Source organism: Cyclopterus lumpus, chromosome 24 (assembly GCF_009769545.1).
Source record: "Cyclopterus lumpus isolate fCycLum1 chromosome 24, fCycLum1.pri, whole genome shotgun sequence".
Lineage (NCBI taxonomy): Eukaryota > Metazoa > Chordata > Actinopteri > Perciformes > Cyclopteridae > Cyclopterus > Cyclopterus lumpus.
Window position 1 is genome coordinate 17416991 of NC_046989.1, and position 15835 is coordinate 17432825.

Genomic DNA, 15835 nt, shown 5'->3' on the forward strand with positions numbered 1-15835 from the left:
CACATTCTCATGACTGAAGTCGCACAGTCACAAGACACACACACACACACACAAACACAGAGATGTATAGTTTTCATTCCAGAGATGGGTTTTGAAGCAGTGCTGTCTAAGGGAGTGATTTTGCGCCTGTTCTTATTACTGCTCATTTTGGTTGTTTTCTTTACTGAATTTTCCTAATTTATTTAACACTTTAAAAAGAATTGTTGACAAAAAAAATCTAAATCAAAACCGTAGAATGCAAGTTGTGTGTGTGGTCATCCTGACTCTCTCTCTCTCTCTCTCTCTCTTGAATCTGTATCACCCCTTCTCAAGTTGTAAATTGAGGATTAGGATTAAAAAGCAAATCTGAACGCTTGAGGAAGCTTTTGTGTTTTACTTCTGTTGTAGAAAGTGGATGACACGAGTCAAACCCCACCCCCTCCCAAGACCTTTTTCAACACCAGGTTCGGAAAGTGAAACTGCAAAGACGAAACGCACAAGCGATTTTCTTTTTCTGATGAGGTACTTGATCAGCAAAACTGTCTTCCTCCTGAATGGAAGAACGTTTTGTTCTTTTTTTGGTGGGTGCGGGGGGTGGCAGAGCCACGCCCTCGCAAAGCTGATGTTCTCTGAGAGTTGAATGGAAATTGAATGCCCTTTTAAGGTGTATTTCAGGCTTTTTTTAACCACATCCCGTCGCACGGGGGTGTGGCCGAGATAAGTGCGCGTTCAGCAGGGTGTTGCACCCACTGCGGGAAACGCAGCGCCTGAAGAGGTGAAGCTTGCGGTTGGTTCCTCTTTTTGGTTTGTAGTTTTAGTTTGATAAAGGTGTTTCCATTGTAAACCAGTATGCACCAGTAAGAAGCCAAGCCCCAAGCCAGTACATGTGAAAGTCTTTGTTCTGGGCTACCCCTGATTTATTGAGGACCCAGAGAGAAACTGAAGCAAAGCGTTACAACAACGGTTCGTGTCCTCCCGTTTCCTGTGGAGCACGCACTCTTGGAAGCCGCTTTGACAATAGGGCTGTCCTCCATCTTCCCATCTTCATAACAAGCTGGAAGTGTGCGCTCGGTGTTGATCTGCAAGCTTCTCTGCAGTGCAGTGTTTGGTCTGTCTCCGGCTCACAGCACGAGTAGATTACTCTCCAGCTAATGTTACTCTTTGGAAGGTAGCAAATGGGTCACTTTAATGTGAGCAACGTGTTCTTTTGGGACACATCACTTTGGGTCTGATCGACCTGCGGTTTCAACTGGCTTGGCCCCAATTGGTAGCCGAATGGCCCAAGGACCTTTGTCATTTACCTTCTCCAGTTTGATTCTACGCTGTCTTCTTTCTAATAAAATGAATACAACAAAAGCAAGCTTGACAGCGGTGAGTTACAATAGCTGCGTTCGTTGTTTACGTTTATGATGATCATTTTGGGGGAGTGGTTTTGGAGGGAGGCCTAAAGAGATGGGCTTGTCTGTGATTTAGCAACTTTTTTGAGCTAGTGCTGCTAGATACTTTCATAGGGAAAGAAGTTGGCACCGGGCAGTTTTTTTATATATTTTTTATATTCTGGCTCTCCAATATTACCAACCAAAGCTTTATTCAAAGTTGTCTTTATTATTTTGTAAATACACATCATTCTGTCAATCTAAAATGATTTGTTTTGAAACATCAGACGTCTATGAGACGTCACAGTGATGTTCACAGTGACTGAATGCTGAATGTGACTGAATGTTTCTAAAGAAACAAGCACTCTTCTGTCCGATCCGAAGGACACGATGTGAAAACCTCCCTGTTCCCCCAGCGTGAGAGCCTTGTGAAAACAAACAAGCACCATGTCAAGATGTCCCTATAAGGGTGTTTGTGGAGTTACTCTGAAGGTGTCCCCTCTATTCTCTGCTTGTGTGCTGCGTTGCTCCTGAGCCGAAGCCCAGTGCTGCATACGCGGGGCGGTGGCCAGGTCAAGTCCAGGACACGGCTGCATTATTAACAGAAGGTCAGCTGCCAGCGCACATCTGCAGGGCTCACGTCTAGCGGCAGCATTCCTTTTTTTGGTGTTTTCTTTCTGTGCCTGACATGTTTTTAACCTTGTGGGCCGTTTAATGAAGGTTCACAAGCCTTCTCTTCTAGCTTCTGCGTTTCTTTCTTAACAGAGCCAGACCACAAGAAGCAGATAGCACATAGCACGCGGAGCATCTGGAGCAAGATCTATTACCTCCATCGTAAAAAAAGATGGATAAGACATATTGGGCGAGAGAACTGACTTGAAAAACATTAAAGGGCTGCAACAAAAAAAAGAAAAGAAGCTTTTTAATTGAGGTTACTGTGAAGAACTCTTAGCTGGTTTTGAAACGGTCTACATTTTGCAATGAGACCATCAAAGAGAATGGTTGGCTGATTCTATATAGATCTTCTTAACGCCTGTCATCTGGTCCGATTCCCCAACAAAAGGATTTACAACACGCAGGTTCATCCGATACTGCTTCAGCTCAAACTGCAGCGGGGAAATATTTGTTGAAATATTTAGAATACTCTTTAGAAGCTGTTCATTGCCCTTCCATACAGTATGGGGTCAACGCTGAACATATGATAAATCGGTATCAAAATAGTCATTCAATTATTTCTTAGTTAATCAACCGATCTATCTTGACTGATCATTCAGTTTTACTGGAAGAGGATGAATGCAGTAGTATTCCTTCATTCATTCAGTTTATTTTATATAGCCCAATATTACACATTTGCCTCAGAGGGCTTTACAATCTGTACACATACAGTACGACATCCCTGTCCCAGGACCTCACATCGGATCAGGAAAAACTCCCCAAAAAACTGAAAAAAACCTTTTACAGGGAAAGAAGGGAAGAAACCTTCAGGAGAGCAACAGAGGAGGATCCCTCTCCCCGGATGGACAGATGCAATAGATGTCATGTGTACAGAATGAACAGAGTTACAGAGTTACATAAACACATTACATGAAAATGACAATGTATGAATAATTCGTAGTAGGCATGGACCACAATCCAGATTTCCACAATTAGTGAAACAGAAGGTAGAGAGGAGGGTCATCAGCAGGAGGCAGGGCTACGGATGCACGAGGCCGGCCCATTAGGCAGGAGGCATCGCAAAGGAGGCGGGGCCAATAAGGCCAGGCCCTTGAAGCAGGAGGCACAAAGGAGGCAGGGCCAATGAGGAATGAGGCCAGGGGCAGGATGCAAGAAGCGGGGGCAAGGGGGCAGGAGCCAGGACCGAATCCAGACACAGCCTCCGGGGACGAAGTCAGAAGTTAGTAGTCAGCACTCACGAAGGCTCGGCAGCTGTAGTCCTGAGTCACTGTCGCCACCTCCACCTCGGAGGACCGACTGCTAGGCGCCCGCTGTCATCCCTCCGCTAGCTCTTACCAGTGCTGCTGACACTGAGCCGCCCTGACACAATGGTGTCACCGCTCGTCCCACCCAGCTTGTGCTCGACTGAGGCTGGGCCCATGTTGTGCCAGCCAGCAGGAAGAGATGTAGACAAGCATGTGGCCTCTCCGCTTCCCCCCACAGACAAGCCGGGCGGCAACAGCAAGAGGAAGGGCCATTTCCAGTTTTGACAGCTCATAATCCCCAACCGGCGAGAGGAGACTAACCATAAGCAGCAGTGTATCTCCAGTAACAACTGGAGATCCCTGCCTCCCGTCTTCTCTGTGCTTTATGGCCGTCTGCAGGCTCAGGTGGCGCAGCCTCTTATCATTTACACACTGAGGAGGCGATCTGCTCGCTTTAAAGGGGCTCACACTTAGAGCGATAAAAGAGGGATGGAGTCTGTGATTTTTACAAAGGCCTCATGCGGGGATGCGTGCTATAAAAAGAAAGCTGTGAAAACGAGATAATCGAGCCCAGATCCTTCGCTTTATTGACTACACCCGGCCTCTTTGAAATACACAGGTTCCTGGCGGTGCAGGAGCTATAGCCTTTGAGTGCTTACTTGAGGCTTTTATGTTGACCTCGGGGAAGCCCTTGGCAGCTACTTGTGTCTTTATTAACTATCTTCCTAAATTGGAAGGAATGTGTTTTAGTTTTCTTTCCACTCCACTTATTTGAACGTTTCCATCTTTACTGACATCGTCCCAAGGTTGTAAATATTTTCCTCCTGTTGCCGCTTGGTGAGTGTCTCTGGTCTCTGCTTTCTGCTTTCTGTATAATATTTACTCGTGGGCTGCTCAAACTAAGACAGACACTGAATATTGTCATACAGACGTCACAGACTTAAAGGTAAAGACCCCTGTGCCTAGGGAACGGTAGATGTGTTCATTTGATTGTCAAGTGCAAAAAACAAGCAGCTCATGAACACCACAGTGGAAATCGAGAAGAAGTTTCCATGAAAGGAGAAAAAAAACCACAGGCCTAAGTCTTACGACAGATGCTGATAGAAAAGCATGGTTACGACACCATGTGGCAACACGGAGCGGGACAGAGCTGCTGCTTGACACTGTCTCAACGCCTATGGTCCTCCCACCCGCTGCCTCGTCTTTGGTGAACGGTGATTAATGGCGTCCCCTCACGCCATGCTGCAAATGTGACGAGGGGTGAGTAACTGGACGCGAGTAAACGTTGCAGTTGAACCCGCCAACCGCAGCAGCCCGGCTTTCTGTCACAGGCGCCCCTGATCTGGCGTCTACGGTGACTCGTGTTTATGAAGGGGGGTGATGCTGGTTGCAGGCATGCATGTGCTCGTAGCTCATGTGTCACATGACTAGATAGAAGAGGAAAGCCTGACTGGCACAGGCCAACTCCTCTTTCTCTCTCTGCACACCAGCGGCAGAACGGCATGCTGGGAGTGCGGAGAGGAAGGCCTTCCCCTGCACAGCATCTGACAAGACTCAGGGGGGGCGCTCAGTCCTGATTACTGGTCGAGATTGAATTAGATTTTGTTGACATGTTTCCAGTGTGAACGCTGGTGTGATGGAGCCACAGCTGCAGCAGCAGAGCAGTGGGCTGCAGTCGTGCCACTGCATGAGCTCAAGGTGACATTTGTGTGGTGATACAAACACGGGGGCAGACAAATGAACGGGGAAAAAGGCACGTTGGGTTAAATTACAGGTGTCAGCACTTCAAGAGTTTTTGTCTGTGCTGCGGAACAATAATGACAACTCCTTTTTCTATAAACGGTAACATGAAACTGCACTGACTCAGAAGTACAGCAGTTAAATATTTGGAGCTGCACCAAAGCATATTTTTATATCAGTGGGTCGAGGAGAGAATTTAAATAACACGTGGACATAGTTGCTGTTATGTCACATATTGATTTGTGGACAATAGTGTTGAAGCCTTTTGGCCGTGGCCATCTTGGTTTTATGTAGGGCTGCAACAACGAATCGATTAAAATCGATTATTAAAATAGTTGGCAACGAATTGCATTATTGATTCGTTGTGTCGCGCGATTATTACGCCACCCAATAAGACGCGGAGATGTTTGAGTATAACATTTTTTTTTTTAAAGTTGAGTTGGGAGCGGAGCGGAGAGGAGCGGAGAGGAGCGGAGAGGAGCGGAGAGGAGCGGAGCGGAGCAACAAAAAAAAAAAGCCGGTAGAGCAAAGACCATCGGAGAGACCCGTAACGTTGTGCGAGAACTAATGGTTATTTCCCCCGTGGTGGACGGGTGTTTTTACAGAGACAAGCCACGGAGATAAGCCACGCCCCCTTTCCCTGCGGTTTAGACAAGTGCGTCTTATTTATGTACAATTTCTTTTTTCTTAAAAAAATAGCAGGTGCGGCCTATAGATAGGTGCGCTCTATAGTCCTGAATTTACGGTACCTGTTACCTGTGCATTTTCTGGCACAGTTCTGTTGAATAATGGGTTGGAAATTAATGCGTTTTTGTTTTTTTATCCGATTCATCGATTAATCGAACAAATAATCGACAGATTAATCAATTATTAAAATCGTTAGTTGCAGCCCAAGTTTTATGGCCGTCGCCATTATTTTTAGTGCCACGCGAGGGTGGAGCCGAGTAAAACGGAACACTCATGTGAAAGGGTTACAGTTGTAGAACAAAAACAGTTGTAGAACGAAAACAAAGACAACATTGTTTACTGAGGGAATACATCAAGAGAGACGTAGAGTCATCTTTACATACAATCTGACGGATGTTTTTGTAATCAGTCAGAATGCAACTTTAAGGCACTTCCTCATTGGCTTCAATTTCCAAACAGATGTGAAAAACCCACAAAATCACTCTGTGCTGCCCCCGTCAGCTCTTTTCTGTTTTCTTCCAGTTGTGCTAACATCAAGCATAGCGAGCTACCGTGGGTAAACTCATAAGATTAGTGCACTTGTTTGCTGCTCAACGGTGTATTACCATACTCTCATATATGTTGCGTTAACATTGAAATATTACGGTTGTAATAATAATAATGCCACAGAGCCAGTACATAGTTAAAACAAACTATAATAAAAAAGAAAATAGCTGGCAGTGATTTAACACAGTCATAAACATTCTTGCATAAAATGGTTTTTAGGCCGGTCTTAAAGAGTCCAGTGTCTGTGTTGCCCTCACGAGGTCAGAGAGACTGTTCCATAAGCAAAAGGCCGGTCGCCCATGTGGCGGAGCTTGGTGTTGGGGACCCGGAGGAGCGAGCTGTTTGTGGATCTGAGGATGCGGGTGGAGGTTTGGGGAGTAATGAGTTCAGGTAGGTACGGAGGTGCATGTCCATTTATGCATTTATGGGTGAGTAGTAGGACTTTGTAGTCAATCCGGAGTGAGACAGGGAGCCAGTGGAGTGAGTGGAGAATGGGTGTTATGTGCTCATATTTCCGGACTTTCAGGATCCTGGCAGCGCTGTTTTGAATGTATTGCAGTTTCTGGATGTTCTTGCCAGTGATCCCAGTGAAGAAGGAATTACAGTAGTCCAGTCTAGAGGAGATGAATGCGTGGACGAGCTTCTCTGCATCTGACAGGGTTAAAATGGGGTGGAGTTTGGATATGTTTTTGAGATGATAAAAGGAGGTTTTGCGTTATTGCTGCCGGTCGTGCAAGGTATTAAATATTCTCTCATTGGGCTACTTTCTCTATTGACGGTAAACACAATCAAGCAATACACTACGTAATATAATACAGCGGCAAGTACATGTTATTTATTGACCTTAACACATGCGATAACTCAGGTTTGTCATGGAGATGGTTGCCAAGCCTAGAGCTCTCTGTTTCCAGCGGCACTGTTTATTTTAAGTGTTGTATATTAATAAACGTGTCCTTGTTGAGCATATATTGTCCCAAGCTGTGCAAAAAAACAAATTAGTTAGCACCTCTCCAACCTCCACCCACCCTGTTTCCACTCTCCTGGAGCCGGAGGCGTTTTCATTCATTAGGACGCGATCCCGCCAGGTGTTCACTTCACACCTCCAAGAACCGATGCAGCAGAAAAAGCCCCCCTGGAGCGATCCGAACGTGAGAGCCCAGAGCCCCATCACCTCTCCATCAAATGTAAATTCAGGTCCCCGGACGGCTGCCCCCGAACACCATGACAAACCCTCAGCTCCTTCCCATGAATTATTCACTCAGGGTGACATGCCCCCCCCCCCCCCCCCCCCCCCTCAACACGCTTCTTTATTCCCATGGAACACTGTTGAGCGCCACCTTGTTTCATGTTGAGTTAATCAATTGTCTCCCCATTCACTCCTTAAATCCCTCTCTTTACACGTTCAGATGCTTTTAGTCTTTGGCACCAATTAAAGCTCCCAGTGAATCGTCCATCCAGTGTTGCATGAATAGCCTCTTGCGTTAACTAATAATAGATCCGACTCCACCCCTGGTCACGTAATGCCCTGGAATTGGATTTTTTATTTTTTCCCCCTGGAGGGTTCATCGATTTCATGTTGAAATTGTCTGAAACACTGGAGGAGGTGCGTGGCCCGATGGCAATCATAACGGCATACAGAAAGCAAGAAGCCAACGAAAAGAGAATAATTCATGCTTTCCTTTTATGAAAGTATATACAGAGGGGGGGGGGGGGGCCTACACGGCAAAAAAAACAGCCCCTTCGGCAAGCAGGTGGCGGCTTCTTTTCTTTTCTTTTTTTTAAAGTGAAGGAGGAATAATTAATCAGCAGCGAGGGCTGCCTGACAAGGAGGGAAGGAAGAGAGAGAAATAAAGAGATGAAAGAGCCTTCAGTTCAAAGAGGGCAATCGGCGATGAGCTCGGCCCTCGCTGGGCCTGCGGAGGATGGCGTTGGACAAACGGAGGGTTATTGGTGCAGCGGCCATCTTTGCACTTTCAGCCTGAGTTCTGACAACGGCTGTTCTTATTGGGAAGAGTTGGTCGGGGAAAACAGGGTACTCGTATAACAGAATGTGGTATTTGTTTGAATTATTGGAGGGGGGGGGGGGAGGAGAGAGACATTTTGGAGTGACATGTTGAACGGTGTTCTCCATCAAAACACCCACTGATGGTATAAGTATGCTCTTCATCCCTCCGGCTTGAAAGATTTGCGACAGGGATCTGGGAGCAGACCAACACTTTGCTTTACACGTCGCAATGGTGAGAGATGACCCGCCCCGAATCAGAAACCCATCAAGGTCACCGATCGGCATGGCAACGCCGCGCGACCTGCTGTGATGCTTACCCACACCTATTCCCCTACTCCAAAGATTTAGAGTTCACACGCTGCACAGGAACAGCCGTCCATCCGGCTTGGTAGGGATCAATACATTTGTACCGCTTCCCCAGTGCTGACTCAGGCTGCCTCTGCCAGTCACGGTGGGGTGACGTAAAGAGTCCGAACGCAGAGCAGATCCTGGTCTCTGCCGGTTTCCGGCATCTGCTGTGAGACACACACACACTCACACACACACACACACACACACACACACACACACATGATTAGAGACAATTTAGGCAATTTATTGTGACTCCTGAAAGATGCCAACATTGAAAACGAAGCTCGGAATGAGCACATAAGAGAGAAGACACAGGCGTTCAGTGTGAAAAGGCTGGTCCTCTGCTTTTGGTTTGAGAAGAGAAAGAAGAACACAAATAATAAGTTCATTTCTCTCACTTCCTGTGACAGCCTTCGATTGGTGCTGACGGCGTTTCGGCACCAGCGGTGCCTTCTGAGGGGCTGGCCTGTAATTCCGTTGAAAGAGAGCGGTCACAGTGTGTCAGCCGGTGTGAAGCTCCCGCTCTGAGAGAGGGCTGCTCAACAAAGACCAGCGGTTCAGATAAAAAGATGCATTGAATGTCTAGGGGTAAAGACTTGCTAGCTGGATCCTATACGTTGACAGTGTTTATTACCATTATCAGAATGGAAGAGAGAATCACATGTAAATAATTAGGTCAATTAAGTACTGGAGTGATTCTGAGTACTGGGTACTTTTACATGCACAAGTGTCCTGTTTTGATCCGGTTTTCAGTGATAGGGCAATTATTTGTTGCTGAAAGGTTCTCTTTGATATTTTTCGACCCTATGGTCCCATTTCTTTTGGAGTCTATTGCCGTACACACACTACTAGTATTACCTGGGGTAAAATCTAATATCTTAACATTTATAATATAATATAATATAATATAGTATAAAGGTTTCATAGTATAATACTTGAAAAACATCCTATCTGTCAGTGAATTTGAGTCCACAGCGACTGCATGGGGAGTCATGTGGTCCCCTGGTTATACTATGCGGGTATGTTAGGGTTTAAGTGATCCGGTCTGCTTGTTATTGTGTCTTAACGGAGTCTCGCTCGAGGAGGGGTCTCGTTCAGAAATCCTGCGTCCTCCTCGTCGACATCATCTAAATATTCAGCCATGGCATTGAACATCTGACAATGAAAACCCTCAGCTCCGCTTTTCTGTACTCCAACAAAACTCTGACAACACCTGCACTCCTCTCTGATGTTCCTTCGCCAACAGCTGACGTGACAAGAAGTGTCTGATCGGATACGAATGACGACGTGATGACATTTTGGACCGGTATGGATGTGAACTGCAACCTCACTAATTGGCGGAGGCTAGATAACCACAGATTCCTCATTCGAAAATAGTGAAATATAACTGCTGCTATAGGCTTATAGGCTGCTGGGGGATGTTTTATGATACACTGAGCACCTATCTCATCTTCTCTCTCTCCTTATGGATGAATTTACATCTCTCCATTGCACCTTATTAACTCTGCTTCCTCCCCAGAGTCGTTGTGACTTCACGTCTCATAGGGTCCATTGGACCTGGAGGTGTCTGATGCCTGGTGAACCGGCCTCCCGCGTTGGCCCTGCTGATGCGCCTCCTCTCTACCTCCTTCTGTTTCATGGATTGTGGAGGTCCATTCATACATTGTCATATTCATGTAATGTGTTTATGTAACTTTGTAAATGCTGTTCATTCTGTACACATGACATCTATTGCATCTGTCCATCAGGGGAGAGGGATCCTCCTCTGTTGCTCTCCTGAAGGTTTCTTCCCTTTTTTCCCTGTCAAAGGTTATTTTTGGGGAGTTTTTCCTGATTCGATGTGAGGTCCTGGGACAGGGATGTCGTATGTGTACAGATTGTAAAGCCCTCTGAGGCAAATTTGTGATTTGTGATATTGGGCTATATAAAATAAACTGAATTGAATTGAATTGAAAAACTGTCACGAGTCCTCGGTGACATCTAAATGAGAAATTCTCAAATAGAAAGTATAGATAGATGACGTTAGAGATTGTAGTGTGTGTGTGTTTTTCTGTAGTTTTTTTTGGCTCCATGCCTCCAGCAAAACAACCCCGTATGCAGATTTCACTGTGATGGATATTGTGCGCTGGCGTTGCTGTTCGCCTGTCAGCCTCTTCCCTCCGGCAGCTTCCTGTTAGATCGGGGTGTGATTGTTTCGTTTCAGAGTGCTTTATGGTTTTGTCGGCGAGACGGGGGAGTGAGATGCCTCTCTGTGGTCATCCACTTGTTTATCACCAGCTCTGATGAAAAGAGGGGAAGCCCTCGCTCCTCATTCGCCGTTCCTCTCTCTGTCCTCACCGTGTGTCACGGGTGAATCCCGCCTCTCGCCGGAGTCAGATGAGGCGACTGAGACGGAGGGAGGGAGGGAGGCAAATATAACATAGAAGTGATCCTGAGGACAGACTGGCTGAAGGCCAGACCGACACTTTGTCTTCAGGGGAGAGTCTGGATTTTTGTCCTTGTTTTTGCAGAGAAACAATTGGATTGGTGTTAATTCCTCTGGAAGCACGTAACGAGGGCAATCTTGTGCCCCCGCTGTGGTGTGTCATTTATTTTGTTCAAATCTCAGCAATTTATTCTGCTGAGAGAAAGACCATCCAATAAACCATTGAGAAAGTATTTCAAGATGTTTTTTTAAGGCCGTAGTCTGGAGCGGTATCTACACACACATGTGCAACATAAACTTTGTTTTGGTCCGTTACAAAAGCAACATCACAAACTCTTTGGTAGTTTTTCACTTTCCTAAAATGGCTTGTAAAATATATTTCTTCTTTTTTTTTTTAAATGAGCCAAAATCAAGGCAGCAAAGCCCAGACTTCCTGATTTTAGTTTGAGTCAAGCTCCACAAACACTGAATCCTTCAATTCCCATAATGCAACTCCATCTCCAAACCTGAGTCGACATACCCCGGCGATGTCACTTTCCGTCATTTGTCCGACTTGACAAAGCTGCTGCGTTTTTACAGGTTCAATCGTACTCTGCGTGAATGGTGAATGGACTTTGACAGGTCAGATTGGTGGAGGGCTTTTTATATGTTAAGCTAACATTATGTAGTCAGAATGGACGGGGGCCCGAGCTTGCGTCTTAATGGGCGATGCAAGATAACTTTTATTTACACAGTAAAGAATGAAGTAGAATACTTTGCCCAAAATGTTTAAGACAAACGAAGGCCGATTGTCCGTCTCCATGACAAAAACAACAGCATCTGTCCACCGACACTCCGTCCTCCCTTCACTCAAGCGGTGTGTGTCAGGCTATAAACACAATGTCCCTGCCTGAGGAAGCAGTGTGAGAAGGAGAACCTTGAACGGAGCGATGAGTTCAGCTCGCTTCGGGGGTGTGCTGAGGTGACCGAGTGCAGCCAGACACAATGTTTTTCATCCCATCGATCCACCCGTCCAGCTCTTAGTACACAAGTTAAATTCATTGCCTGCATTAATGCTTTTCTGGCCTGTTTGTGTTTTGTTTTTTTATCCCTCCCTTTATCACGCGCAATCTTCTTGCTGACTTTCATAAACCAATCCAATGTCCTTTTTTTCCTCCTCCTGTCATCCACAGATTATAGATAATGGGCTGTGTGCAATGCAAGGATAAGGAAGCAACCAAACTCACGGACGACCGAGACGCCAGCATCTCCCAGGGAGCGGGCTACCGCTATGGGGCCGACCCCACGCCGCAGCACTACCCCAGCTTCGGGGTCACCGCCATCCCCAACTACAACAACTTCCAAGCCCCCGTCGGACAGGGGATGACCGTCTTCGGGGGGGTCAGCACCTCCGCGCACACAGGAACCCTGAGGACCCGCGGTGGGACAGGTGAGGGATATGTGTATATGTATGTATGTATGTATGTGCAGTATATATATATATATATGTGTGTGTGTGTGTGTGTCCCTGTTGTTTTTTTGTGATTGCCCACCAAAATACAGAATACACATCTCTTTTTTGTGACCTTTCAAACATCATGGCTCACTTCTACTCGTGGTGCGTTCAGGCACAGTATTGAGTGTAGGTCACACTCGTTCCAACGCCCATCCACTGTAGTTATACATGTAAAAAAAAGTGTGGTCGAGCTATTAGATATCTCAAAGAGACAGTCAAGGCTCGGGGGAGACTATCGGTATTTTAGAAAGAACTAAGGAGGACGGAAGTAATTCATTCGAAAGGTACTTCAGTGCGTCTTTGTTGTTTTGTCAGAACAGGGAAAGTATCTTCCGAGTGTGGAGGTCATTTCTTTTGGCTGCATTCCCACGTAGTTGCAGCATTCTACGCACCCAGTGACAAATACACACACACACACACACACACACACACCGTTTGCAAAACTCTTCGGGGTGCGGTTAGAGACCCCAAACTCTTGACAATCCTCACCAGCTCCACCGCCGACCCCAGCTCGACCCCAGCCCGGCCCCCGCCAGGAACGTCCGGCTGGCATTAGCGCTGGGGCTTTGTGCGCTCGGGATCCTTGTTTATGTAGGGGAATATTCCTACTCAGGATATCCTTTATGTTCTGCGACTGAGCCCTGGGCCGGCTCTGCAGAGGAACTCTGCGCTTCCACTCGACCTAACAGGCGTCCTCTCCCTCAAAGTGCGGATTTTTTTCCCCACCAAGTAATCCAAATCCACTCGGCGGGCAGAGGAGCAGAGAGTCTTAGCTTTTTAATTTTCTCCTGGTGGGGAAAAAATGTGGACATAAGCCGGCCCTTCCCTCTCAACCCCTGTTATAACACACAGCTGCCTCGATTGTTTGCTCTGACAGCCACAATCAACCCCCCAGTCCCCTGTCGCACTGCAGAGACTCAAAATTGCATTTGGCATCAGGAATCTTATCGATTATCAGTTTATCATTTGCTGATGTCCGTTTGCCAAATGGAAATTCCCAGCTGGACCTATGACCTTGTGTAGCACATTGAGTGTGATCCCCGCAGACAGCTCCAGGACGAATCAATACACCAGTGTACCTAATGCCCACCTCCGCTGACCTCATGGAACATTCGCAGTGCAAAACCATACCGGTGACGCATTCGGGGTCTTGTTGCATTTTCAATCAGACACTCTCTTTTGAACAGTGTGCCCTCCCTTCTCTCTGTTTGCTGCCACATGATCGGCTGCCCTAACGGCGAGAGCCTCACAAACACCCTCTCTTCATATCAACACAGTTACCCAGAAAGACTCGGTCCCGTGAGAGCGTCTGAAGTGAAGCGACTTGAGAAAGAAAACAAGATGCGATCAAACACTCAGAGGCATGAAACAGCTTAATACCTGCCGAAGCAAAACGCTCTCCAGTGCTGCCGTTGTCTGATCGCCGTGAGGCAGTGAGCGAAACAAAAACCTCTTTAAGGACAACTCCAGTTCATAGCATTGTTCATAATTTCATAATGTTTGGTTATAATAACACTGTCGCCTGCTCACTAAATCAATTGTTGAAATATGGCTGCTGGGGCCCTGGGGGAGTGCCATGCCGAATTTGGCCCAGTTTAGACACGTCCATTAAAAGTCCTTCTTGGGCTAAATAACAAAGCTAACATTAACAGGGAGGCGCCATTGCTGCATCGTGCTGCTCTATTTAGTCAAAGGTTAGGCAAATTCATAGGGTAATGGTGACGTGTTCAAATGTAATCTTTTAAAATGTAGATTTTGGTGAGAAACTTACCAATATAAATTAGGATATATAATTGTTTGAAGGAGATGTTTTACTGCGATCTAAAGTAGATGCATGAGAGGGAGTTTCGACCTGTTGAACTTCACAACAAAAAGCAGTATGCAAGCGGTAATAACGGAGTATGCGTTGAAATACGTGGAATGTATTGTGTCAAACTGTACTGAGGCACCCCCAAATCCCAGCTTCCGTCACCAGGCCGTCCAGCGTTTGTGGCTCTACCCTGGAGTCACATTACTGACGGGTCGTGACTTTGTTTGTAGGGATTTAGCTGATGCTTTTATTAAAGAGAAACGCACAACGAGTCTACCGGCAAAGAGCTCAGCGTCTTATTCAGTTGTTGGAAAGTGAATCCACTCGCAGGCGGAGCACTCAAACTACTATGTGACCCTGTAACCCCAATTAAAAGTAAGCCAGAATAAATGATTCATCTTTTCAGAGTGTAATTTTAAATTTTTGTGTTAACTCAATTGAAGCCGTAATGAGATGTGAGCCATATTATCTGGTTTAACTCGTCCCCGAGGATCTTGTGAGTGTGTGTATATATCTGTACAAAATGTTTCCCCCTGCTGTTTCTCTGTCTTCTCCTAATCATGGACTATTTGTTCCTAAATGGGCAGTTTAACAGTTTGAGTGTTTCTCCACCTCACATTTTTATTTATATTGTTAACCTCTGCGATCTGCTAACGCGTCCTCCAACCAGCCGAATTCCTCCCTTCACGTTAGCCACAAGCGAGCGACGAGCAGTGTGTGAGGCTGGGGGGAGCCACGGTGAGAGAAGGGGCCGTGAGACCTCCAGATGAGAGCTGTGGGAGGAGGGGACAAGACTTGGTGGGGAAGGTGACGGTGACTTCAGGTTCCTTTGTGAGAATGATTCTGCAAAGGTTCTTCTGCCGGTTCAACCGCAGGAAAGCCGGCAGACAACTTTCCCGCTATTTCGCACACATCGCGTGACGCCACATCAAATGTGAACACGTGGATTGCACTTGAACCCCCCAACTGATGCTGTGTTTACCCCCCCCCTCTCCTGCAGGAGTCACCCTCTTCGTGGCACTTTACGACTACGGGGCGCGGACAGAGGACGACCTCAGCTTCAGGAAAGGGGAGCGGTTCCAGATCATCAACAGCACGTAAGTCATCTCTGGGTACGTGGGAAAAAACAAATAAGTGTCTGGGTTTCTTACTCCGGAGCAAAATAAATCAACCAACCAGGGAGCCCCAACATTGCCAAATTAATTAATTTACACATGAAAGAAAAGCGCAGAGGGTGCAAAGGTAAAAACGGCGGCTCGAGCATGCAGCATGACAACGAGCAGTAAACATGTTTATTTAAGGGGAGCAGAGGTGTTCCTTGAAGACGTCCCTCTGAGGTTGGACTGGAAGGGCCCCGCTACACCCACAGTGCTTGTTGATCTGTCTTTCCAGCTCAGCAGAAATGCAGACGTACAGTGTGTGCATGTGTGTATTCCAGCTCTTTAATCATCGTGTCCTTGGCTTGTGGATTCATATTTTGTTTGTTTACCTCTGCATGAGGC

The 15835-nt window shown here is 46.5% G+C and overlaps 1 protein-coding gene across 4 annotated transcripts in view; it reads left to right on the plus strand.

Annotated features, from left to right (window-relative positions):
- The window catches only part of fynb (FYN proto-oncogene, Src family tyrosine kinase b), a 48246-nt gene that overhangs the window by 15633 nt on the left and 16778 nt on the right, over positions 1-15835 (plus strand). For all 4 annotated transcript variants that reach the window (XM_034527071.1, XM_034527072.1, XM_034527073.1 and 1 more), the window contains exons 3-4: positions 12201-12457; positions 15334-15430. In XM_034527071.1, the coding sequence (XP_034382962.1) occupies positions 12211-12457; positions 15334-15430 (344 nt within the window). In that variant the 5' untranslated portion in view covers positions 12201-12210. The remainder of the gene's footprint in view (positions 1-12200; positions 12458-15333; positions 15431-15835) is intronic.